Here is a 26,032-nt window from a genome sequence, read left to right on the forward strand (position 1 = left end):
AGATCAAGAGTCACATACTCCTTCGACTGAGCCAGCCCAGGCACCCCTTAACGTGGCTTTTAAAATTAGGTGTACTTGGGGCACCTGGATGGCTCAGTTGGTTGAGCGTTCAACTCTTGATTTTGGCTTAGGTCACGATCTCATGGTTTGTGAGATCAAGCCCTACATCAGACTACAGACAACGTGAAGCCTGCTTGGGATTCTCTGCCCCTCCCCTGCTTGCACCCTCTGTCTCCTTCTCAAAATAGATAAATAAACATTTAAAAAAAACCATGAAAATCAGGTATACTTGATTTAAATCCCCATCCCACCATGATTCTTCAAGTTGGTAATTGGGAGAATTACTTGACTTCTCTAAGCCTTCATTAGCTTATCTATAAATTGGAATTCTTCCTCTGGCCATGGTGAGAATTCAGATTTGATAGGTATGCAATCATGAGACCACCCAGGAGAGAGCCTGCAAGAGAACAGAGTCGCTATATATATATATATATATATATATATATATATATATATATGTATGTATGTATATATACACATATATATATCTCCCTCCCATGGCTTCCCCTGCCTGTCACCATTCTAGACAAGTGTGGACTAAAAAGTCTGTGGCCATGCACCTTCAGGAGCCATCAGCATCTCTGCAGACATGCTCTCGCTCACCTCAGGACCCAAGACTCACTGGCTTTTTTTCCTGAGAGAAATCTCTTCACCAATTTCCCAACCGAGACAAAATATAAGAAGCAAAAGTGTTTGGGGCTCCTGGGTGGCTTAGTCGGTTAAGTTTCTGACTTTGACTCAGATCTTGATCTCACAGTGTGTGAGTTCAGGTGCCATGTCAGGCTCTCTGCTGTCCACACAGAGCCCAGAGCCTGCTTCAGATCCTCTCATCCCCTCCTCTTTCTCTCCCCCTCCCCCACTCATGTTCTTGCACTCTCTCTCTCAAAAATAAACAGTAAAAAAAAAAAAAAGAATGCAAACGTGTTTAACTATCCAATGATAACACTCTTTGTGCAATGCTAAAAAGCTAAGGGTCATACACAGAGAATGCTTCCTATAAATATATTTATAGGATTTGCCTTCACTAAAAATATGCCAGGTCATCTTGATGCAGAGCAGGTATGAGTGTGACTTCTTAATTCAGAGGATACTGAATCATCATGCTGAGAAACAGGAAATTGCATGTTTGGAAAACTATTTGGCAGTATCTGTCAAAATTTTAAATGCACATAACATTTGACATGGCTGTTTCACTTCTAGAATATTTGTCCTATGGATGTAGTTGGACAAGTGTGCAAACATCCATGTAAAAGGATGTTCTTCAAACCATAATATAAGGTGGCAAAAGATTAGGGAGAAAAAAAAAAACAAGTAAATATCTATCAGTAAGGGACTGGCTAACTCAATCACAGTGCATTCATGGAGAGGAATATGATGCAACTTGGAAAAGATTGGAATTGATCTAGACTATGTTGTTGAATTGAAACCCAAAGGAGAAACAGTGTGTGCAGCATGTATGCCTCCATTTCTGCATGTGTGTGCTAGGAAGAGGGTACTGAAGTACATACAAGAATTTTCAACAGATTCCTTACTGGAGAGAGATTGTGTAGTAAGCAAAGAGAGAGCCTAACTTGAGATTATATGCCTACTTGTATTCTTTGAAATTTCTGGTCCATTTAAGAGCACATTATATATAACTTAAATGTGTACTATAAAGGAAACTGGGTGGCTGAGTCGTTTGAACATCCAACTCTTGATTTTAGCTCAGGTCGTGATCCCAGCGTTGTGGGATCAAGCCCTGTGTCAGGCTCAGTGTGAAGCCTGCTTAAAACTTTCTCTCTCTCTCTCTCTCTGCCCCTCTCCCTCACTCATGCTCTCTGTCTCTCAAATGAAAAAAAAAAAAAAGGGATGTGAGGGTTATCTGGCTGTGACATCCGTCACCCCATTGATCGCCAGGATTGATTTGGCCAATCTGGCTGGCTAGGTGGGTGTCCCCTTCCTCCCTCCCTGCTCCATGTGTGTCCCTCCCAAAGCTGTGCGCTTGGTCAAAGAGGACGACCCTCCCTGACAGAGGAGGACCATTCTTGGGTCAAAGGTATATGATAGCTGTGCTTCCCTGCTGGAACCTCCAGACAAGCTCTCAAGGTCTATTTGTGGGAGAATGTAGGAGAGTCCAGCTTCCAAGACTCCAGACACATCCAAATGAGGTGCTGCACATGGCAGTCAACCTTTGGGGGGAAAAAAAATATATATATATATACACACACACGTGTGTGTGTGTGTGTGTGTGTGTGTGTGTGTGTGTGTGTGTGTATGTACTATATGGTGCTGAGTGATGCAGGATGAGGTTAAAGTTCAGTTTTTTTTTCAAGTTTTTATTTATTTATTTTGAGAGAGACTGATAGCACAAGTGGGGGCAGGGCAGAGAGAGAGGGTGAGAGAGAATCCCAAGCAGATTCCACACTGTCAGCACAGAGCCCAGTGCGGGAATCGAACTCAGGAAACCGTGAGATCTTGACCTGAGCTGAAACCAAGAGTCAGACATTTAACCGACTGAGGCACCCAGGTGCTCCCACATGTAGCTTCTTTAAATTGAATGTGCATGTTGTATATGTTACCGGTATAGATTGGTCACTGTGGTTTGTTCTTTGATTAGCTGTAAAAGCAGGAGGGTTTGGGGGTTTATGCTCCAAAATCTTTTCCCCGTCCCCTAATGCATGTAATACACATCGTGATTCTGACCAAATTGATGTTTATCTTCTAGATGCTTTGTTTACGTATTGGAACAAGGCTTCAACATCTGAACTTATGGATTTTTTTACAATATCTGAGTGAGTAGTTTTGTTTTGCTCATTGATTTTTTTTTTAATCTTTATTTTTCCTGGCTGATTAAGAGGTGTGAGCAATACGATGTAGTTGAACCTGGAATGCTATATACTCACACTTAGTTTTGAGCTCTTTCTCCTGGACCCGACCCCAGCACTTGCTCTCAGGAGCACATGACTCAGTGGGCAGTGACCAAACCTGAATTATTAGAGATATTGTTGTTATAGATGATAGCTAACTGTGTGTATAAGTCATTTTAGTAAGATAGCACAATTTATTAGCCGAATTGGGTGGATGCTACATTTCTAAATTGAATCTAATTTAGCTCAAGCAGTTGTGAAAACTGAGACAGAAAAATAACTATGATTTTGAAATATAAGTGAAATCTCATATTTTATCTATATTATCTCATTTTATCTCTTTAATTTACATTTCTGATTTCCTTTAAACTCTACTTTAAAAAACACAGATTCACAGTCCCTTGTCCAAATGATTTTCCAAATCCAGAATTTATTAGATTTTTAGAAAATGTACATATACAGCATATTCTGTAACACCCCAGCGGGGTCTCAGACAGCACCCCACAATTAAACACATTATTGCTTCTGCAGTAAAAAAACTTTCTGCAGCACTATGATTGTTCACAATAATGGGGTAAGTTATAACTATAAGTAGCTTTAGATCTTTTTAGTTGGGGTCATGATTTTGCTGCAAATGTATTTGCTTAAACTCAGGTGGAAACCTATGGTGTTCAGAACTTTGTGCATTTTGGATTGTGGCCTTGGTTCATAGTCTCGTGATTGTTCTCTCTGCTGAGTTAAAGGTGGGAGAGACAGATGGGATTCAGCACCAGAAGAACATACTGGACATTATTGTGGCTGCTTCTTATTAAATACATGATTTTTAAAACTATCAGTGTTGTGGATATATTACAGCAAACCAAAAAACTGGATACTGGGTGTCTGTAAGGGACTAGTCCATTTACAAAACCCAAAAGAGGGAGCTCCTTACTCAGAGGACAAATACGCAGTTTAGAAGAGTGCACCAGTGTCTAGGTTTTCCATCCTGATTTCTTTTTTTTTTTTTAATTTTTTTCAATGTTTATTTATTTTTGAGAGAGACAGATACAGAGACAGAGCATGAGCGGGGGAGGGGCAGAGAGAGAGGGAGACACAGAATCTGAAGCAGGCTCCAGGCTCCGAGCTGTCAGCACAGAGCCTGATGTAGGGCATGAACCCATGAAGTAAGAGATCATGACCTGAGCCAAAGTCGGACGCTTAAGTGACTGAGCCCCCCCAGGCGCCTCTCCGTTGTGATTTCTATGGCAAACTGCCTGAGTCAGCGTCCAGACCCTGAGTCTGTGGACAGCCCTGTTGGTCCCAGCCTCTCTGTGACTCTGACCATGCAGCACAGTACCGACAGCAGCACAACAAGGGTAGGTTAGTAACCGTCTCTGGGCGAGAGGGACCTTCCTGAGAATTTCTGAGCCCCAGAAGCAAGAGGCTAGTGGTAGGTGTAAGAGTTTAGTAAATGTTCTTGTTGATGGGTTTTTTTTTTTTTATTTTTTTTAGATGTTTTTATTTATTTTTGAAGGAGAGACAGAGCATGAGCAGGGGAGGAGCAGAGAGAGAGGGAGACATAGAATTTGAAGCAGGCTCCAGGCTCTAAGCTGTCAGCACAGAGTCCGATGCGGGGCTCGAACTCACAAGCTGTGAGATCATGACCTGAGCTGAAGTCAGACGCTTAACTGACTGAGCCACCCAGGCGCCCCTGATGGGTTTAACTAAAACAACGTATTGACGACAGTTATTTTCCCGTTTTTCTAATAATCTTTCATCCCGTCTGCAGAGTCTGCTTGCACCAGTTCCAGTACATGGGGAAGCGATACATAGCCAGGTACTGTGGGGGTTTGGTCTGAACTGTGTATCATTCTCCGTGTCACTTGGATCTGAATGTGTGGGAATCGTCATCTGTGATGATTGGCAGTTGGAATTCTCATAAACAGCCGTGATGTCTTTGGATTGCTGCCATCAAATCTGGTAGCATCTTCCGCCTACATTCCCACACTCCTTCTGTCTCATTTTGCCTCATGCACATCTCTTGGAAGGATTTCCCTTCATGGCCTGCTGCTGCTCTCGTACACTTCCTTCCAAGTTCTACCCCCCACCCCCGCCATGTTCTCTTCCTTCCATGTCCCCTTTCTCTTCTCCCAGCCTCTCCTGGTGTGTCTCCTTGCTCTTTTCTTCTTCTTCAGTGGCTTCCCCTTTCCCTGTTTGACTTTCAAAGGTCATTTTTTACCATTCCTTCTCCCGACTACAAAGGTGTTAATTTCTCATATAACCACTCCCTTTTTTAAAAAATTTATTAAATGCTTATTCTTTATTTTTGAGAGAGAGAGACAGACAGAGTGCAAGCAGGGGAGGGGCAGAGAGAGAGGGAGACACAGAATCGGAAGCAGGCTCCAGGCTCCGAGCGGTCAGCACAGAGCCCGACACGGGGCTCGAACTCACGAACCACGAGATCATGACCTAAACCGAAGTCAGACACTTACGTGACTGAGCCACCCAGGTGCGCCCCGCCTTTTTTTCTTAATGAAAGAGTGTTTTCAGTCCATCTCAGATTTGTTTAGACTTCCACAAAAACCATCTCTAAAATTTTTTTCTCCAACTAAGCTGACCATGCTCTACTATCGTCCGGCCGGGGCTCTTTGCTGAGTATCATACATCCTCATTGCCCTGCCCCACACCATACTCTCAGATCCATCCTGAACTCGAGGAGAGCTGGAAACTCTGCTGAGGGACAGCCACGCAGGTCCTTCTTGGAAGCATTTCCTCAGAGCACATCTTGTCATTACCAAGTTCTTACTCCTGCCCTATACCCACTCTCAGTGTGTCTGTATTTGTTTTTGTCTGTGTTGCGTATTCCGTGATAATGTATCTGTGGGGTCTTGGTCTAAGTATCCTATTTTTCTATTGTTACTGTTTTTAGCAGTTGATTTAAAGTAAACATATTTACATTGTAAGAAAAACTTTAAAATTTAGTAGTAATTGAGGGTTTTTTCTCTTATCTATGATTCTGTTTTACAGCAATGAAATGGGAAAGAGATTTTTAAGAACTGTTTGAATGTGAAGATTTTACTTTTTATGTTAACATTGTTCTTTTCTTGGGATATTTGAGAAATGTCCAGAATTATGTTTTATGTTCATTGAAAGGTTGTGGTTTTTTTTTAAAGAAAACTTAGCATATTTTATTCTTTTATCCTATTAATATTTTTTATTTTTAACTGAAATGCAGCGGCACTTACAAGTTCTCTAATTTTAGCTGTTATTTTTTATCGTAACAGTAATTTTTACATTTGCACTTTTGAGTACCAAAAGCAAGTATATACAAGGTGACCTTATACAGTAATGCCTCCCACCTTGATTTTATTCGCTTTGACTTTGTCCTGTGAAAATGGGCAGACACATATATTGCTGGCACTGTGCCCAGCAAGCTTCACAGCCTCCTTGAAGTAGCTGTCACCTACATCACAAGATGGCATTTGGAGAGTGTTGTGCAAAATAGGATGAAATGCCACAGAACTGAACATGGTGAATGTGGGAAGCCGAAGATTTCTGTCCCAACAAAATATTTTAGAATTGGGTTTTGTGTAACTGTTAACTTGTAATGGCTGTAAATTTAATTAAGAAAAGAAAAAAAAAAGGTCTTCTGACTTTATAAGCACCCTGTATATATTTGCATATAGAAGTATGCTTCCTCGGACTATCCTAAAACCAGATGGGCATAGGAAGGCAGGAGTGGAAGGTAGTGTTACTTGTTACGTGCCCTGTGGCGAGCTGTGTGCCCTGCCGTATGGAAAATTTTGCCGTGGTCTCTGCTACACGTGAAAAAGGTCCTGAGCGGTAGTGTAAACGCTCTCGGTGTCTGCTCTCCGTGGCAGTCCGGTCTGATGACTACTGTGCCTTCTCATCACGTCAGTCTGAAATCACCCAGCAGCATGTTGCCCGATGACGCTCCGTGCATGCCCTGTCCTACTCCACACAATAACACAGGGAGGGAGACCGTTGGCTACGGGATGGGCGACAGGTGTCATTCCAGCACGGGTCTCATTTTTCATCTGCTCTGGTGATGGTACACAGTAGGAAGTTTAGCTGTTTGATTGCTAACCCAGATCACTTTTCTATTTTCTTTACTTGACTGCTGACAAGTTTAACAAAGTGTGTGGCTCTTCTCCTTCCTGCCTGGGTAAGAATAAAGGTGTTAAAACCGCCTCATATAATCCTTCTCATTGCATGTTTGTTCTCTGCTTCTTCCAATGCATTATTTTCATTAAAGGATTTTTTTTTTTTTTTTTTTTTTTTTGCTCTTTAATAACCTTTTTAACCCGAAAAGGTTCGTGGTGTTTGGCAGTTGTCAGAACGCTAATCTTTAGCACCACCTCAGACAGATGCTCAAATTTTTTAAAAGCAGCATCTCTAAAGTACTTTCTAGAACTGGAAAGTTCCCTGCTTCAGCTTGGTTTTTGCTTCTTTGTCGTCAGGTGCTTTGCTGTGAACCCTTTTAGAGCTGAGGCCTGTGTGTGCGTCTCTGGCTCCTCTGGCCCCAGAAGGCTGCGCTGCACGTGGCTGGCGTGTGGCCGTCCCTTGTGCTGTGTCCTGGCCTCACTAACCCTCCTCGTCCTGCTGCAGTGTAACAAGTCTAACTTTTGCTTCTATCCCATTTCACTCATGTTGCAGGAACCAGGAGGGGTTGGGACCCATAGTTCATGATCGAAAGTCTCAGACATTGCCTGTTTCCCGTAACAGAACAGGAATGATGCATGCCAGATTGCAGCAGCTGGGCAGCCTGGATAACTCTCTCACTTTTAACCACAGTAAGTCCCATGACATGCCATCGTAACAGCCAGCCATCTCATGTGACACCTCAGAGGGGAGAGCCCCAGGCCGCACTGCGCCACATCACCAACCTGACTTTTCTTCCAGCTCAGAGCAAGTGGGATGAAGAGTTCATGGCGAAATCCCCTTCTTTGGAGGAGAGTGACATAATGCGGAACGTGGTCAGCTACGGCATTAGACCTGAAAGTGTCCCAACCCCTCCGTTCAGTATTTTTTAACGTAAAATTTGGCAGGTTTGACAGCCAAACATTCTCTTGATATTTTTAACTTAATACTTGCATTTTCCCTCTGGAAGTCCTGAGGACATCTGGAACAGGTCCCTTTCACTCTTCTGAGCCCATGCATGTAACTGATCACGTGTCCACATTCTGACATTCCAGCTTTGAATGTATGTTAATCCTTAAACTGCTGTGAAAACATAAAGCCCATGAATCAATTTGTGAGGGTGTGGAAAAGCCAATAACAAAGTGACTTTTTCTGTGTTTTCAGTGTGAGAAAGATATCAAGTGTGCTTGGAATTTCTGTAGACAATGGTAAGATTTAATCAGGTTGGAGTCTGCTTATGAGGCCGCTTCACTTGCAAACTGAGACCTTTTCGTTCATCTTGCCTTCCTAACTTTGGGGCTTTCTAACTTCACAGTAGAGATTCTACCAAAAAGGGGGAGCATAGTTTTAATTTACTTTTTTCAAATCACCAGAGGGGACATGGCATCATGTACTAGTTCTAGAAACATGTACATGTTTCATCTTTCTAAGGGTTTCTCAAAGCAGAAAACCTAAAAGAATACCAGCCATGCAGTATTTTAAAAACTAATGGCGATCGTTTATAATAAATACCATTTCTGTTAGTGACATGTTCTCTGAATTGTTTCATCTTTTCTCCAGGTATAATGTAGCTAGTTGTTTAATCTAGACAATTATTTGTTCTCATTCCATGTCTTTAATGTAGTTATTAATATCTTCTCATCATTTCTAATCATAGGAATTGCACTCATTGTGATCTTCATACCTCTTTCTTAATATAGGCTAAGAGTAAAGACAATATTCTCAATACTTTAAGTTGGTAGTAGTTCAGAGTAAGAAGGCCAAGGAATCGAAATATATAACAGCTGTCCCCTCTTCCACCCCAACGAAGTTAAATGCAATGGGCATAGACTCTCTATAAAATTCTAAGCTTAATATAGATCCGTATTATGTTTGCCTGCCACACACTGAATTGGTAGCTTTCAAGAGCTAGTTCTGAGTCCTATATTCAGCTGCAGGACGTATATTAGTAACACATCTAAGGCCACAGCACTTCATTGTTTCACCTCTTGTCTGTTAGGGCTTTTTCTAGCTCTGTAGCCAAGGGGTTGAAACAAACAAAACAAAAAATTTTGTTGTTTTTCGTTTTCATTTCCCATTTAGCAAACAGAAATTAAATTCCCATTGTTCTGCAGAAGTTGCTACACTGCCTTTGTGCAGATTATAACACAGGGACTACCTCGCCATCAGTTGAAATAAATACTTAAACTTTAAAGCACTTTAAAAAATAAGTCAACAGACCAAGTCCCCGCCTCCAAAGAATCATTCAGGAAACACAGAAAACAAAAGTCAAGTGAATGATCGGCACATGAATAAATAACCTTAATCCACTAAGAACTACGGCAGCTTCTCCCACTGCAAACAGATTTTGCAATGGTGGCTTGAATTGGAGGGGAGAGACAGCTGGCTGTGTTTTGCAGCCAAGGACCATATTGCTAACGTGGTTGATATCCATCCTCTCTTCCTGCTACCCACGGAGAGCCCGTCCTTCCTGCCTCTCTCCTCTTTCTTCCCATAGTTTCTGCTTCAGTCAGTTTTCAGTGACACCATCCTCCATCAGAGCTTCTCCTTCTGCCTTCCCAATAAACAGTGTGTAACTGATTCTTTGAGCCTTCTCCTGTGTTCCTACAATTCCTGCTCATCCCAAATTGGTTCTGGTGTCTCACAGTCCTTGCGTCTTCTTCAAGAACTCAGTCTTCATTTACAACTCTAAATCTGATGATGTATTTGGGTGGTGTCAGCCTTTCCCTCTGTTAGCTTTTTGAGCTCCAAATTGTCAGTTTGCCCAGAAGCCACAGAGAAGTATGTGCTATATGTATACATGTGTATGTGTGTGAGCATGTATATATATATATATACATACATGATTATTTTCACACCTGTACCTGGGTGTTCTGTGGGAAATCTGTCTTCCTAAAAAATTCTTGTATATATGTCTTCCTAAAAAATTCTTCTTTAACAATGAATACAGTACCTTCTCTTGGACCATCCAATATATGACATAGATCCAGTATGTGAGAGATTTGTAGGGTGCCAGAGTCTAAAATGAATTTATTTTAGAAAAGAATAAAAATAGAAAGAGTCCCCCATACACCACCTGCATTTTTTGTTTTGCCTTTTTCTTTGAGGAGGAAAGGCTTTGCCAGGCCTCAGCTTGACCAGCAGGGAGCAGCAGAAGACCACAGGAAATTTAATTCAATGGAGGCCAACTTTCATGCCCCCATTAGCACATCCATGTAGGACGTGGGAAAGGACACCATATGCAGTACACATGTCACCGTGGCAGGTTCTTACTCTTGGATTTTGATAGGAAACAATGAAAATTACAAATCCTACTGTGCTCAAAATAGTCTTTAACTATTTCAAAAAAAAAAAAAAAACACTCAAAAGATACAGAGAGGTTCATTAACTTTGAGTCATTACCCAGGTACATGAAAAGTAAATGTGTATAACATTAACACATTGACCTTTTTATTGTAAAGTACCTCCATTGTGTGTCAGCAGAAGATATTTGTGTCAAATGGTATATTGAGAGTGATAGCTGCATATAGAGTATTTTACATAAGCCAAGCTATGAGAGGGAAGCTAAGTGAAACACGTTTGCAAATAGGTCATACATGTGCAAAACATATAAAATAATACCTTGAATTTACTTTGATGTTATATGTTGCCCTAGGAATATATTAAATCTATTTGTATGAGAATTCATATTTCCCACTGGTATGAGGGGGGGAAAGCCAGCAAGAGGTAGAAACACTTCAAGAAAACCTGTGTTTCATATAATCCGGTATAAGAGAGAGTTCAAGGTCATGGAGTAAGTTGCAGAGAATTAGATTTCAGGTCATTGTGCAAAAGCATTTTCTAACTGAACTGCCCATTAGCTAATGTGGGCACTTGGAGCTGGAGGTGTGAAAACAGAGACTGGATGAAGACCCACTGGGGGTATTGTCCAGGTCACTTAAACATCACAAGAGAAGGTGAGGAGTTGGACGAGTGGGTTTGTAAGACCCCATCTAACTCTGGAATTCTTTGATGTCTATGAAGTACAAGTAAGAAAATGAGTATCAGTGATAAAGTTCCTTGATATAATATTAAATTAATAAGAAAAATGCAGAGAATGCATATATCCTCTGAAGTAAAATTAATATTTTTCAAAAGGTTTTAAGCCTGGCAATATATTTTTTAAAATAGGTAAAAATGGACTTGGATGCTTTGAAGGCATATATATACTCAAGATAGTAAATGAAATGTTTGTTTATAAAGCCACTTTTTTTGATTCTGAGACAGGTTCCTTTTTTGAGAAATACATTTTTGCACATTTTCTAGCATTTATAATATCAGGGTATATCTTTGAGTTATAACAGACCTATCTTACACCTGTATCTTACCTAGTACATCTAATATGGCAGTCAGTCATTGGTACTTCTTGTAATTGATGGGGTTTCAGAACTCAAAGTCTGGCAAAATGCCTATTCAAAGTCAGTCATGTTTATGTTTTTAATACCCTTAAAAAGGACTTTAAATTAAAATGTATGCATAAACCAAGTGTTTTCCCAGTTTGAGATGTAAATCCCATAACAGGTACTATTTTCAGACACCGCTCAACATTAGGTTGAGGCATTGGTCAGAGAGAGCAGATGGCATAACCATTTCCTCGAGTATAAACTGAGATTTTAGACTCATTCCACAAATCATTTTGAGCATATTTGTTTTTGTGTGTGAGTGTGTGAATCAGAGGACAGACAGCAAGATCACGTAAGTTTTGCCTGGGAATATTATTCCTTATTTCTACTGTTTCCTCTCTGCTCATTTGTGAGGAAAACCTTTTTAGCAGTAAAAATGGGATGGAGATGAACAATAGATGATGTAGGGGTTGGTCCACCTGATACATTGCAAAAATACGTGCAGTTAGTAAACGCTGGAGACCATGAGTTAATATACCTGGGAGACTGGATCTTCAACATTTGGGGACTTCTTTTTTTTCTTAATTAATCAGTTAATTTATTTTTAAATTTACATCTAAGTTAGCAAATAGTACAAAATGATTTCAGGAGTAGATTCCAGTGATTCATCCCCTGTGTATAACACCCAGTGCTCCTCCCAAGTGTCTTCTTTAATGCCCCTTACCCATTTAGCCCATCCTCCTACCCGCAACCCCTCCAGCAACCCTCAGCTTGTTCTCTGTATTTTAGAGTCTCTTGTGAACATTTGGGGACTTCTTTTAGCAAGAAGATTCCTTGTCATTTAGTAGTAGTTACATTTTTCTCATAAAATGTATTGTTTTTTGGATTTATATTATATGGGCCAGAGGGAAAAAAATTAACGATAAAAACAAGAATTCTGGTTTCATAAAGGGTAAGGGCAGCTGTTGAAAAGAAAGTGCCCCCTATGAGACTACATATCTGACTTCTTCAAGCTCGAATGTCCTCTCATGTTTGGAAAAGGCATGTAGCTGTGTCCCTCCCACCACATCACCTCTGATGTCATGGCAGTGGAGAGGGGGGGAGACAGTTTACACATGTGGTCAGCATTATTCAGTCAAGCTGTTCTAGTAACAGTTTATTAAACAGAGCAAGGTTAATTAAGTCTAACAGAGCAGATGACATTAGATAGGGGAAGAAATCTCATCCCTGGCCTCTGAGTGTTTAAAAGATTTGGGGATGCTGGAATAAATCCTTTATCATAGAGTGACATCAGAACAAAAAGTGTGTAAATAAGAGCAGTCCATGATGTGCATGCCAAAGATGGCACACTGGGGAAGGGAGGAAGTCCTCCTCTCCCTGACCAGCCTGGCTGAAGACAGTCAGTGCCCCGAGCGCTGTCCCCTGGGGAAAATCAGTAGGGTTGGTTAACATAGCACTTCTTGCTTGCTGGGGTCAGAATCCACTTAATCAGCTTCAGTGAGTTGCTGACCAGTACCTTAAGAACTTGCTTTTTCTCTTACGATCACTTTTTGGATATACCAAGTCAGTTCATTACCTATGGTGACCGCTGACTAAAGCCTTCCCTCGTGCACGGCTTTGTTCCAGGTGTTGAGACAAGCCTTCTCCACCGGAGCATCTCTCAGTAAACTGTCCCTGCAGTGTCTACCACTTACATAACCTCTCCATGCTGCCCCTTACTTTTAGGGACTTTTTAATAACACCAGCTCAGGAATCCTGCTGATTCCTTTTTTTCTTTTTTCTTTTTTTAATTTACATCCAAGTTAGTTAGCATATAGTGCAACAGTGATTTCAGGAGTAGATTCCTCAATGCCCCTTACCCATTTAGCCCAGCCCCCCTCCCACAACCCTTCCAATAATCCTCTGTTTTGAGATGAGGGCTTAACAAAAAGCAAAATTATAACCAACTGTGGCTTAAAAAGATCATTTCTTTTATTCTTAGATAATTCAGACACAGGCGGACAGACTCCATCTGAATCTGACTATCCCCCTTAAGGAGATCAGATAGACAAGGTCAAGATTCATGGATGGTGTAAGAGTTTAGAGAAATTTGTCATTGTCATGTTTCCATACATGGATACGTAATTATATAAAAACTTAACTAGCATGGCCATTGATTATATGTTTTAAAGACAACACATGGCCAAATTTCAGTCCTGGATTGGTCTAGACTTCCAGCTGAAAGTATACACAGTGGAAATCCTTGAGTGTGTAGGCAATCGCATCTGCATACACGTAGCCAAGAAGTTACCTAGAAAAAGAAAATGTCAGTTCTGTGCCAAGAAAAAAATTAAAGCCAGTTTTTTGGGACAATTTAACCCAGATCATTAACCATCAGTAGGGGTAAACGGCAGCCCTCAACAAAGGGTCTTTGTGACCTGTGATAATTTTGGTTGATCTAACAAAAGGTGCTGTATTGATTTTTTTCCCCTCTTGCCCCATTTTATGATCACTTTAACAATAATTAACAGTCCGTTTTCCTCTTTCATCATCTCTGTATCTTGCCAAACAAACCATGCCAAATGGGGTGATGCCTTGGCTGACCTTATTACCAAAATATATCCATCTTTCTCAGTAACTTGGAAAGTCTGTTTTGTAGTCTTTTAAAAAATCATTCTGTAACTCTGACATTTGCTCAAGCGAGAATAACATCGTGCTAGTTACCTTACTTTATCCTAGTAACAGGTACTATGATATGGTGACCTGGATCAGGAATTTAGGGTGCAGTTTGTAGGGTTTTTTTCCCCCATTAATGGCCTCAAGAAAATTCTCTAGGTTTTCCGCACTTCATTTTCCTGATATGTATACAAAATGTCCTCCTCTCTGGAGTATAAAGAAAATTACCTACATAGTAAGTGATGATTTGCTTATGCTCCTTGGAGAAAGACATTACATGACGTTTTATTATCGTGCCATCTTTCTTTGTCATCTAGATCAGTCCTGTAACATCTTTGCACCCCTGTATGTATTTCTGCTAATGCATATCATTTCATAATGTAATATCTCAAATTGTATGTCGAGCTACATTTATGTCAGTACTAAATTGAAGTTTATAGCCACATATAGTAGATATCAGTTTGTATTTAAATTAGGATTCTTCAAGTCCTTTCCTTTTCTTAAACGTTTCCTTCAGACATACTGGCTTTCGTGCTTTTTGATAAAGCAAGTAGAATACTATTAGCAGTGCAGTCAACTCTTGATTATCATGCCTAGTTCTTCACGTTAGCGATTCAGCACTTACGTAGCATTCACCATGCGCCGGGCACTATTCTAAGAATTTCACAAATTGTAACCAACTTAATGCTCACTGAAACCCTTTGAGGTACATACTATTATTGTCCCCGTTCTACAGGCCAGGACACAGAGGTATAAAGAGGCCGAATAACTTGCCCACGGTCACACAGCTAGCACGTGGCTGAGCTGGATTCAGGGACCAGCAGGCTGACCCTGGGCTCATTTTCTTAACCCCTGTGCTCCTCTGCTGCCTGTGTCCATGTGGGAAGCTTGGGAAGCCTCAGCCTCCTTCACCGCCCCTCCCGTCCCAGCAGCTCAGCCAAGTACTCGGTGGATTGGTGCCCACTGTGGGCTAACTGTGCGACTTAAGGCAAGCTGTTTAGCCTTCCTGTGCCTCTGTCTCCTTATCTGCAGAAAGGGTTTAATAATGCACATACTTCTTAGGGTCGTTGAGGGATTAAATGAGCGAATACATGTGAAGTTCATAGAATGATTGCTGGCATGTGGCAAATACAAAATAAATGGTTGCTGCCATTCTTTCCCTTCCAGAATCATAGAGTCATAACCCAACAGACACATTATTAATTACCTACCCCTGCCCCACCACCGATGAAAAGGGCAAACAGGGAGACAAAGCCCCAAAGGAAGCCTTCCCTAAGTAATCAAAAGTTGACTGCGTGATTGTATCGGGCCACCGCCCTCTCTGTCTGCAGCCCCCGGCAGTAACCTCGTGTTGTAATTCACGCAGGCTATGGCCACTCAGACGCTGACGTCCTTCACCAGTCCCTACTTGAAGCCAACATTGCTACGGAGGTGTGCCTTACGGCTCTGGACACTCTGTCTCTGTTTACACTGGCGTTTAAGGTTGGTATTGAATAGCTGTTCGTGGTCAGAGCTTTTACCTTGTAAATTCATTGTGCGTGTTTAATTGAACCGGCAAGAGCTTCCTATATTGTATATTTTGTCTCAGCGACTGTTTTTGCCCCTGTAAAGAAACCATAAATCCTTAAAATCCCTTAATGAAACCGTTCCGTAGCTAATGACTCGAATTCCCTGAAATAAAATAAAGCTTACCAGTCAGGGTGTGACAGAACCAGTTCCTGGAGGTGGTTACCTCTTGGCCAGAAGAAAGCATCCATCTGGGGAACACGGTTTGCTGTGCCCTCAAGGGTGATAATATGGGAACCTGATCAGGCATTGCCACCCCTACCACCTTTGAACATATCCAAATGTAGCGGCAGTTAAAATAAGTACACACGCATTCACCTTTTACAATTTTTAAAAATCTGTCAGTAACATCAGTGATAGAAACGTTTCAAGGATAGACAATAAAAGGTGGTGTTTGTCTTATGTTTAGGTTTTAGCAAGTAACGGTCAAGTAGGTAGAGATGGTCTCAAGCCACTCGCTTGATTTTAGGAACTTAACACTTCCTAGTCTTGCTAAACAATTTCTTCCATTTCTACCGTGGAAGGAGGAAATTGAATTAGTGTTAATATGCCACGAATACCGAAACAGTGTGTTTGTTTCCAAGGATATTTGGAAAATGCAGCCAGAGTCATTCTCTGCTTTACTTATCTCTGCTTCTCATAAAGCGCATTACTTTATTAGGATAAAAATAGTTGCCCTGATATCATGTCACTTTATTATAATATACCTTTATTCTTCTTAGCAGCCACACCACTCGTGTCCCCACGAAATGTCATTACTAGGAACCCAGATGAGAGACCAGGAAATGCGGACTCTCATCGAATATGTGTGAGGACAGCAGTGTCTTATTACACAGAGCCTCCACTCCTGTGGCTCTCAGAGTGTGGTCCCCTGGGTGGCAGCAGCTGGAAACCCTGGGAGCATGTTAGAAAGGCAGGTTCTCAGGCCCTCACCTGGACTGGCTGAATCCGAAAGTCTCGGGGTGAGACCTGAATGCTACCACTTGAGAGCCTCTGCTCTACCAGAACCACGTTTGGAACCTCTTTCCATTTTCTTTTGAGTATTTTTAGTTAAAAACTGTTGTCCAAATAGGCAATGACATGTTTAATGTGAGTGTTGGCCAGGGTATGCCTGTACCACTGCTAACTGAGAAGCCTTAAGTTCGGAACAGTAGTTGGGACATGGCTTTCTGCCCTCTGCCTGGGCCCCACCGTGCCAACGAGCAGGAAAGCCTAGTGCTGTGTGGCCGGGGGTAAGGGCACATGCAGCAGAGGTGTGTCTGCGGGCACATGAGAACAGTGACAGTTTCTTCACTGCACAGCCTACAGTCCATACTGAGCCCCCTTGAAAATGCTTGCCTCATATTAAAGAAGAGGTTTCATCAAGGTTCCCAGGTCTCCAGCGTCTGGCCACCAGGTAGGTTCTGCCCGATTCTTGAGAGAGAAACAACATCTGATGGTCCCTGCTTGTGACGTTTATTGTCCGAATGTCTTTGGGAAAATTACCTCATGTCTCCAGACCTAAGATCTCTCATTTGTAAGGTTAGAAGAAAACGATCTGTCTCTCGTTGTTTGGTTAAAGTAGGATGGCCTTTGAAAGAATCTGCCACTTTGCGGATACAGACCAGGCTTTACCTCCCAGCTCCACCATTAGCCAGATTCTAAGCCTCGGCTGGGTCTGCTGGACATCTGGAAACCCTGGTTTCCTTACCTAGAACTTGGCAGTTATGCCTACTGTATCATGGATTGATAAGAAGTATCCCAAAACATCTACCCTGTGTTCATGACTTCCTGGGCCCATGACAAAGGGTCTAACTCCTGAGACCCACAGAGAAGACTGAGCTTTAGTGCAGAGGTGGTCTCTGTCGAAGTCTACACGCCTGTGTGCAAAAACGTTTAAAGCTCTGCACCCCCATTAGGAAGTGGAAAGATGGGCAGATGTTACGGCATTATTGGATGCCATGCCACACTGCAGGCTTGCTGGTCTGGATTCGCAGGTTCATGAGGCCCCTGACACGGCAGCCACTAGGATCTTCCTCTGCAGATATTTACTCAGCTGACGCACCATTTGGAGCGTATCAGAAAAATTAAATTCTTACACTGAGTTAACTGACATAATTGGAAAAAAATCATCTTCCACAGATACAGCACCATCGTTACTGAGTCTCTTAATTGACTGCATCTAATAAGTTGCCAAGGAGGGTCAAGAAATCATATTTTTTTTTAATTTTTTTTAGTGTTTATCCATTTTTGAGAGAGAGAAAGAGTGTGAGCGCATGAGCGGGTGCGGGGCCAGAGAGAGGGAGATACAACAGCTCCAGGCTCTGAGCTGTCAGCACAGAGCCCTATGCGGGGCTCAAACTCTTGAACCGTGAGGTCATGACCTCAGCGGAAGTCTGACGCTTAACCAACTGAGCCACCCAGGCCCAAGAAATCATATTCTTAATGAAAGAAAATGTTTGAAAAGACTTAAACCCTTAATAATAACGTTGTTGTTGTTGTTGTTGTTGTTGTTGTTAGTTTCCTGCTATTTACTGAATGAAATTCCTGCTATTTATTTATTTATTATTACTCTGTGCCTCAAGCATTAATCTTCATGTTAGCCTGCCCTGGTGGATCTTCTTATCACTCATTTCACAGATGAGGAGATTGAGACTGAGACGGGTTAAAAGATTTGCCCAAGATCGCTGCACATTTGACCAGATGAAGTTCTTGTTCTCCACTAAGCCAGGCATGGCAGGGAGGTGGTGATAGGGGAGGGAAAGAGGGAGAAAGAGAGAAAAGCTAAGCTGAGTTATATCAAGGTAATTGAATGATCTCTCATGTAGAAAAAAAGAAGAGAATTACCAAACACTTACCAGTTGCCGGTCCTGTGTTGGATGCTTTCACATGTGTTGTCTCATTTAATACACAAAAGGATGTGTTTTGTAAGCCAAGGTAGTTACATGCAGAAAAATAGTGTTCTTCTCTGGCTATTTCATAATGTCTATGATTAACACAACCCCAAGTCAATGCTGGCCTTTAATGATCTTTGATGATCTTTTTGATGAGTTTACAGATTTAATCTGATAATGTATTTTAAGCAATTCCACGTAGTGCCTTTTCTTGATTTGAGCTGCATGGGGAGAATCCGTATGCGATGTTGGAGGGCGCTTGGATCATTGGGTTCTTCTAGGAACTTTCTGGTCTGGTTCACACAACCGTGAGCCTGGTCTGCAAGAACGCATGAAATCAGGTCACCTTAGTGATTGTTGAGTGTTTGCAACTGACACAGCTCTTCTCTAAACTGGATTTTTAAAGCAATGTCTAAATAAAACTAAACGCTGTATGCCTAGGAAAGGTACATCTATTTTAAATAACATGGTTCTAGACCTCTCACTTTGGTACCCAAGGTTTAAGTTTGTTTTTATCCTGTTCCTGGATCTTTAAAAATTACTGATTTTGAGTGTTCATTCTCTTAAAGGCTCATTCTGCCAAGGAGGACGCGTTACAACAGTCAAACCTGCATGCATATCCGACAGCTCCTGAGATTTATTTACAACCTATTCTCCACCTTGTTGCTAGAGAATAGCCGTGCCCTCCATATTGTTGCAACGTCTCATTTCATTTCCTGAATGAAATTCTCCTATTTTCAGGACAAGTCCATAGGGATAAAAAGGTGGACATGAGATACACTCTGTTGCTACCTGTGGTTACTTCTGAGTGGAAAAGTGAAGGGTGGTTCTGTTTTGTTTCCCACCTCTCAACCCCCGTCCTTTTTGAATGTTCAAACATTTGTTTAACATTTGTGTATATCACTTTCTAATTAGTGAAAAGAGACAGACATGCAGAGAGACCAAGAGAGGGAGAGAAGAAGATTGATTGGAAGATGGCAGATGGCAGCTGGTACATGGGGTTGTGTCTGGGTTGAGAGGTCCTCTATCCCTTTACATGAGGGATTTTTTTATATTTTCGTGTGAGTGAGTTTTAACTGCATTCTTGCAATTGGGTTTTGAGACCAGAACCCACGAAGACTAAATCCTGAAAATAGGAACACACACCTTGACGAGAAAGTGCGAGGAAGGAAAATTTAACTCCAGGGGTAAGAACTTGGAGACAGGCCAGTTCCATCAGCAAGACTAGGCTCCTGGCGATTTTTGTCCACACTATCTCTTCTGGATATCCTCCCCCAAAGAGTGCTGACAGGAGGAAAGCTCACATCCAGATCTGTGCAAACCTTAATCCAGCCATAAGTAGGGAGGATGGTGGCCCCTGGAAAAGTAATGTTCACAGACAACAAGCCATGTGAGCAGTTCCCGAAACACTGGAGCCACCCTTTCTTTTTTCCAGTTGGTAAACAGCTGCTCTTGGTTGAGAATATATCATATTCAGTTAATTAAGTCATATTTTCTACTCATTAAATTGCTTCTCTTTCACATGATGGAATTCAGTACTGTGCTCAGTATTTCATGTTGTAAAGATCACTGTGGATTCCAGGTGTCCTACCAGCTGTGAGTACATCTGTGAGTCACTGGACCTACGAAAACAAAATTTATTCCTTGAGTAAAAATTTTTCTCCCCAAATAAGGTGAGGTCAATCTTAGAACTAACACCCCAGCCATAATTGGCTATTTAACAGAAATACTTGGACATAAGTTATCTCCAGTCATTTGGAAAAATTGTAAGATTGGTTTGAGACACTGGCCTCTTGACATTTTTTTATCATCATGTTTGCCTACTTGTCCCAAACACACACACCTTTGTGCAGACAGGCTTATCTGTATTTGAAGATGTAGCTCTTTAGTGTCACATACGTTAAGGCACAATGGTTGCATGCTGGCCTCTAGCTCGGTGACATCTATATCTACCTGTGTGTTCAGCAGTTGATGAGAGTTTTGAACAAAGTGTTCAATTAGTATGAATTTACTGCTGGTGTGAAAAGCCGTTGCAGAATGATGAGGTATGAATTGTGGCCCTGCTGTTTTGCTTTGTCAAGTAGAATCCATGATATTTAAAATCCTGCCGGCACCACTTACTGAGCCCGATCAAGGATGCGTCAGACACTTTCTGTACTTGACTCACGTCTTCGCAGTGTCTGCACAAGGTCAGTTCTAGGGTCGCCATTTACAGGTGAGAAGAGGAAGACTCAGTTTACCTGTGCAGATCCATGCACGTGATCAATGGGGCCTGATCAAAGCCTGTATGTTTTCCCACCTTACCAAGCTGTCTGGTTATTATTCATCACTTAACAGGGTCCCCTGAGAAACCTGGAAAAAAACAAACTTACTTTTAGGGGACCTCACTTCAGTGGTTTTTTCCAGCCCACTAATCAGCCAAAACCTGTAATGGCACTTCTTTGTTGGAATTAAGATTCACAAAGATTACCTCTGTATTGGTGGCTGGTAAACAGTAAAAATAAGTAAATAAATAGAAGCCAAATCAGTACTGAGGAATAGTTGTCCTTTAAACCACGTTACGGTATGCTAGGACGTTTTATGATTAGTCCCTCCCTTATTAGAAAAAAGCAGGGGCGCCTGGATGGCTCAGTCGGTTAAGCATCCAACTTCGGCTCAAGTCATGATCTCACAGTTCATGGGTGAGCCCCATGTCGGGCTCTGTGCTGACAGCTCTGCTTCGGATTCTGGTCTCCCTCTCTCTGTCGTTTCTCTGCTCATGTTCTTTCTCTCTCTCTCTGAAAAATAAACATTAAAAACATTTAATTAAAAGAGAAAAAAAGCAGACTCTCCAAAGCATGAATTTGTTGTAGGCTTATTTGTATTACAAGAGGATTCTGTGTTTTCCTAGAGATTCATGGCAGAGTTTGTTTAAATTATAAGTTGTCTTAGTACCTAGAAAATTGAACCTTTGAGTCTGAAAATTGTGTGCAACCCAGTTGAGGTGTCCAGTGGGTCTCACTAACCAAGCTGTCCTTCTGTGTTTTAAGAACCAGCTCCTGGCCGACCACGGACATAATCCTCTCATGAAAAAAGTTTTTGACGTCTACCTGTGTTTTCTTCAAAAACATCAGTCTGAAACAGCTTTGAAAAATGTCTTCACTGCCTTAAGGTCATTCATTTATAAGGTGAGCTGCTTCCCCGGGGGATGTCCTCATCGATGACCGTACTTGTCTGCCTTGCACCTGGGGTTGAAGGGAGCACTGATCACCATGTGGGCCTCGCTCTCTGCTGTTCCCCCCAGTTTCCCTCGACGTTCTATGAAGGGAGGGCCGACATGTGTGCTGCTCTGTGCTACGAGATCCTGAAATGCTGCAACTCCAAGCTGAGCTCCATCAGAACCGAGGCCTCCCAGCTGCTGTACTTCCTCATGAGGAACAACTTCGACTACACTGGAAAGAAGTCCTTTGTCCGGACGCATTTGCAAGTATGTGTAGTTTCACTTTTCAACGCGGGTGTACCCTATGGGGTTCTGTTTTAGCAGGAAGATTTTGTCGCACTTACCGATAGACCTCAGTGTAAGCACAACAAGGTATGGCCTTGCAATGGAAAATTGGAAAGTCACGTTCACTGGTTCGGTTTGTTTCATTCTCCACATTGTAAGATTTGGGCCCAGAATGTGTTTCTGTCGGTAAAGGGACATTTGAAAATTGACTCGGTATTGGACCGACTGAAATTCCATTGAATCAGAATCTATGTGAGGATGCCCAATAGCGAACATCTTAGCTGAAAAACATAGGAAGTCCATAGTGGTTCTTTTCTGTCTTCCATCTACTGACATACCTACCATCCCTCCAGAGTTAACACGTCTCAGATGCTCTGCTCTAGGAACCGGGCAAGATATGGAAAAGTCTTAAGTATTTTTATAGACTCCATTTTTCTACAAACTCATGTAGGAGTGCCTTTTCTATCTCTGTGTTTATTCCTTTTTTAAGTAAATACTTATTGTTTGCAAACTACATGCTAGAATTCACAGATACAACCATGAATCAAACAACCTGCCCCTGGCCCTCATGGAGTGTACAGTCCACTGGAAGACAGACCCCATTGTCGGTACACTGTCCCCAGTGCCATGATAGAGGAACTGGAGTGCACCACGGAAGGGAGGGGCATCTGGCCGGGGCAGGGAGGCTTCTCAGAAGATGGGAAGGACCAACAGAGGTTAGCACGTCTAGAGGGTGAGCATGTGTCAGGCCATGGATGCACCAGGGGAAGGGCCTATCCAGGGAGCTGGACGACGTCCTCATGGTGAATTAAGAATACGGGTGAGAGCAAGTCAAGAAGACATCATTGCATATTTGGAGGGATCACCTGGACCTAGAGCTGACAATGGATCAGGGGAGTTAAGGGCTCGGCTGGAGAGACTTTGGGGAAACCTTGGTCAAATCCAGGCCAGAGAGGATGGTGCCCTAGACCAGGCATGGTAAGGTTAGAAGAAAAGCATGAGTTCACAGTGCTTAGAGACTGATTGTGAAGGAATGGAGGGGATGGTGAAGGAAAAGGAGGGAATAAGGATGACACCCGTTTTTACTTTGTATAACTGGGTAAAGGCAGAGCACTTCACAGACCCCAGTAAAGACAGGTGCCCCCCCCCACCACTGCATAGTTAATATGTAAATGTTTTAATAAAAAAATACAAAGGACAGTCCACTTATTGAATATTTAGTGTGTATAAGCTCAAACCAGTAACTGATGGGGTAAATGATAAGGTCTCCCTTTTTATTAGAGAAAGCGAGTAACTATCCAAGTGATAAGGTCTTATCTGATTCTCGTGCCTATGTCCTCCTGATTAGCATTTTGCTGTGCAAACAAAATACTTAAGGATAGCAAAGTCACCTTCTGGAATGGTTCTTGGAAGGGGAAAAAGATGACTCAGGCATTGTTTCCTGCACTGAAATGATCTGTGCTCAAAACTTTGCACATCCTAACTGAAGACAAGAGCCAAGTTTAGGGAGTCATTTGAAGGTGAAATGATCTGTTCACATTTGTGTGTCCCTAAGGTCATTATTTCTGTCAGCCAGCTGATAGCAGACGTTGTTGGGATTGGGGGAACCAGATTCCAGCAGTCCTTGTCCATCATCAACAACTGTGCCAACAGTGACAGGCTCATCAAGGTGGGTGGCCCCCAAGACTGCCTCATCATCTGGTGTGTGTGCGGACAGGCAGAACACAGCTGAACCCATGTGTCCTTCTTCCACCTTGCTTTAGCACACCACCTTCTCCTCGGACGTGAAGGACTTGACCAAAAGGATCCGCACAGTTCTGATGGCCACCGCCCAAATGAAGGAGCACGAGAATGACCCGGAGATGCTGGTAGACCTCCAGTACAGTCTGGCCAAGTCCTATGCCAGCACTCCCGAGCTCAGGAAGACGTGGCTGGACAGCATGGCCAGGATCCACGTCAAAAATGGGGATCTCTCTGAGGTAGTCCTGCAAGCCTCTCAATCTGGGATTTTGGGAGAAACTAGTTATGTCTCATTTGCTAGAAGAAACCCAATTTTAATGGGGCACCTGTGTGGTTCAGTCGGTCAAGCATCTGACTTCGGCTCAGGTCACGATTTCACAATTCATGAATTCAAACCCCACATCAGGCTTTCTGCTGTCAGCGCAGAGCCTGCTTCGGATCCTCTATCCCCACCCCACCCCTGCGCCCCCTCCCCGCTCACTCAAAAATAAATAAACGTTAAAAAAAAAAAGAAAAGAAACCAATTTTAAGAAAATATCCCAGTAATTAAAGAAGTGATACTTCATAGTCTTCTAAGCATCTCGGTAGTTTACAGCACGGTAGAGGCATATTCCTGCCACAAGAGAGCATTTTCTGAAAGCTCTTAGCACCTATGTTCACATAGATGGCCTGCTGATTCCAGTGTGTTCAGCTCCTGCATCGAAACTTCTGTCTAGTCCTAAAATCCAGCTCTTTTATGATGAAGTTTAATTTTCCTGTTCTTAAAGCAATGATAGGACATTGCTGTTTCCTTTTTGAGGTGGTCTGTTGTCTGTGGATGTGGTAGGTGTGAGAGCACTACCCTTGTACAGAGGGGCCACGTTTCCCTAAGTAGACAGAGTGGCGGCAGGGAGCTAGGCGTGCAGGCCCCGGGGACAGACCGAATCTCACATCCAACTCTCACTAAGTCTGTGACATTGAGTCCATTGTTAACCCCTCTGGGTCTCCATGACATCGTCTGTAAAAGGGGGCAAAATCAAAGAAAGCAGTAGGCTGTATGACAGGTTCTTTGTTCCCCCAAAAACTGTGTTTACGATTTGTGCCTAAGACATTTAGGTATGATCAACAGTATTACCAAAGAAGCATGCTTTTACTTTTAAACTTCTGTTAATTGTCTAAATTAGTAAAATTATGTTCTACATCTGAAAGTTTCATGTAACTATTTTTATGTATTGATTATTCAAAAAGTCCATTCTGTTTGACCATAAATTTATTCTGAACTATATTTTAGCTGTGATAACAGTGAATTACATATTACTGGCAGGGGTGATTTTTCTGTCATTCTGACAAGAACCAGGGGTTCAGGCGTCAGAATCAGGTTCATTTCCAACAGCTATTTGTAATTTTTTTTTTATAACACTGTGGCAACTTAGTAAAAAAAAAACAAAAGATTATTTTTATTTTTCTTTCATTTTAAGGTGTTTATAATGTTATCTAACATTAACATTAATTATAACATTAAGTTATAATTTTGGTTTATAATTCTATGTCAGGAAGTAGTTACTACATTTTCTTAAGTTGAGAGAAAAATATATTAGCTGCTGAAATATGAGGACTTCTCCCAGAATCTAGGAAGACACACACCTTTTCTTCAAATGGGCCTCTTTTTACCTTAGGAGAAATGATGCAGGAATTTTCAATAGTATAAGAAAAAAATGCTTTTTTTATCTTTCATGTTAAAATTCAGTAATTCAAAATAGAAATGAGACTGAGTATATTTACTACCATTTGTCTCAATTTGCAATTTGTTTCAAAATTTCATTTTATGTGAAGTGTTCCACCTTTTTCAAAAGGTAAGATGTCAGCCATTAGAACCCCTAGTTCCCTTGAGACCTATTGTAAGTATGTGCAGCCATTAGATTCCTGTCCGTGAGCATTATGACATGATTCTGAAGCATGTGTCTTTTATTGTAGGCAGCGATGTGTTATGTCCATGTCACAGCCCTGGTGGCAGAATATCTCACGCGGAAAGGTAAGGAATGATTCCTGTGTTTTGTGAAATGAATACAGAACTGTACAAAGCAGCCAAGACAAGTGAGAGCCGTTCAGAAAGATCGGGAGGTGGGAGGTTTGGATTTGGTGTGTGTGTGTGTGTGTGTGTGTGTGTGTGTGTGTGTGTGTCTGTCTGTCTGTGTGTCTGTGTGTGTGTCTGTGTGTGTGTACGCTATATTCATTATTTTATTCACATTTGCTTGGCTTGGTAGGCACAGCAGAAATGCCAATATCAAAAACAAAACTGTATGGCAT

The 26,032-nt window shown here is 41.9% G+C and overlaps 1 protein-coding gene across 23 annotated transcripts in view; it reads left to right on the top strand.

Moving 5' to 3' along the window:
• The window catches only part of DOCK9 (dedicator of cytokinesis 9), a 290,375-nt gene that overhangs the window by 232,554 nt on the left and 31,789 nt on the right, over positions 1–26,032 (top strand). For 13 of the 23 annotated variants that reach the window (XM_040487180.1, XM_040487195.1, XM_040487191.1 and 10 more), the window contains exons 36-44: positions 2,765–2,831; positions 4,675–4,722; positions 7,563–7,699; positions 15,450–15,565; positions 21,552–21,689; positions 21,806–21,988; positions 23,562–23,675; positions 23,770–23,985; positions 25,700–25,757. In XM_040487180.1, the coding sequence (XP_040343114.1) occupies positions 2,765–2,831; positions 4,675–4,722; positions 7,563–7,699; positions 15,450–15,565; positions 21,552–21,689; positions 21,806–21,988; positions 23,562–23,675; positions 23,770–23,985; positions 25,700–25,757 (1,077 nt within the window). Of the gene's footprint in view, positions 1–2,764; positions 2,832–4,674; positions 4,723–7,562; positions 7,700–8,210; positions 8,255–15,449; positions 15,566–21,551; positions 21,690–21,805; positions 21,989–23,561; positions 23,676–23,769; positions 23,986–25,699; positions 25,758–26,032 lie in introns of all 23 variants that reach the window. The other 10 variants (XM_040487189.1, XM_040487199.1, XM_040487184.1 and 7 more) reach the window with 2 other exon arrangements.

The sequence above is a fragment of the Herpailurus yagouaroundi genome, unplaced genomic scaffold (assembly GCF_014898765.1).
Source record: "Herpailurus yagouaroundi ecotype Mexico unplaced genomic scaffold, PumYag 164, whole genome shotgun sequence".
Classification (NCBI taxonomy): Eukaryota; Metazoa; Chordata; class Mammalia; order Carnivora; family Felidae; genus Herpailurus; species Herpailurus yagouaroundi.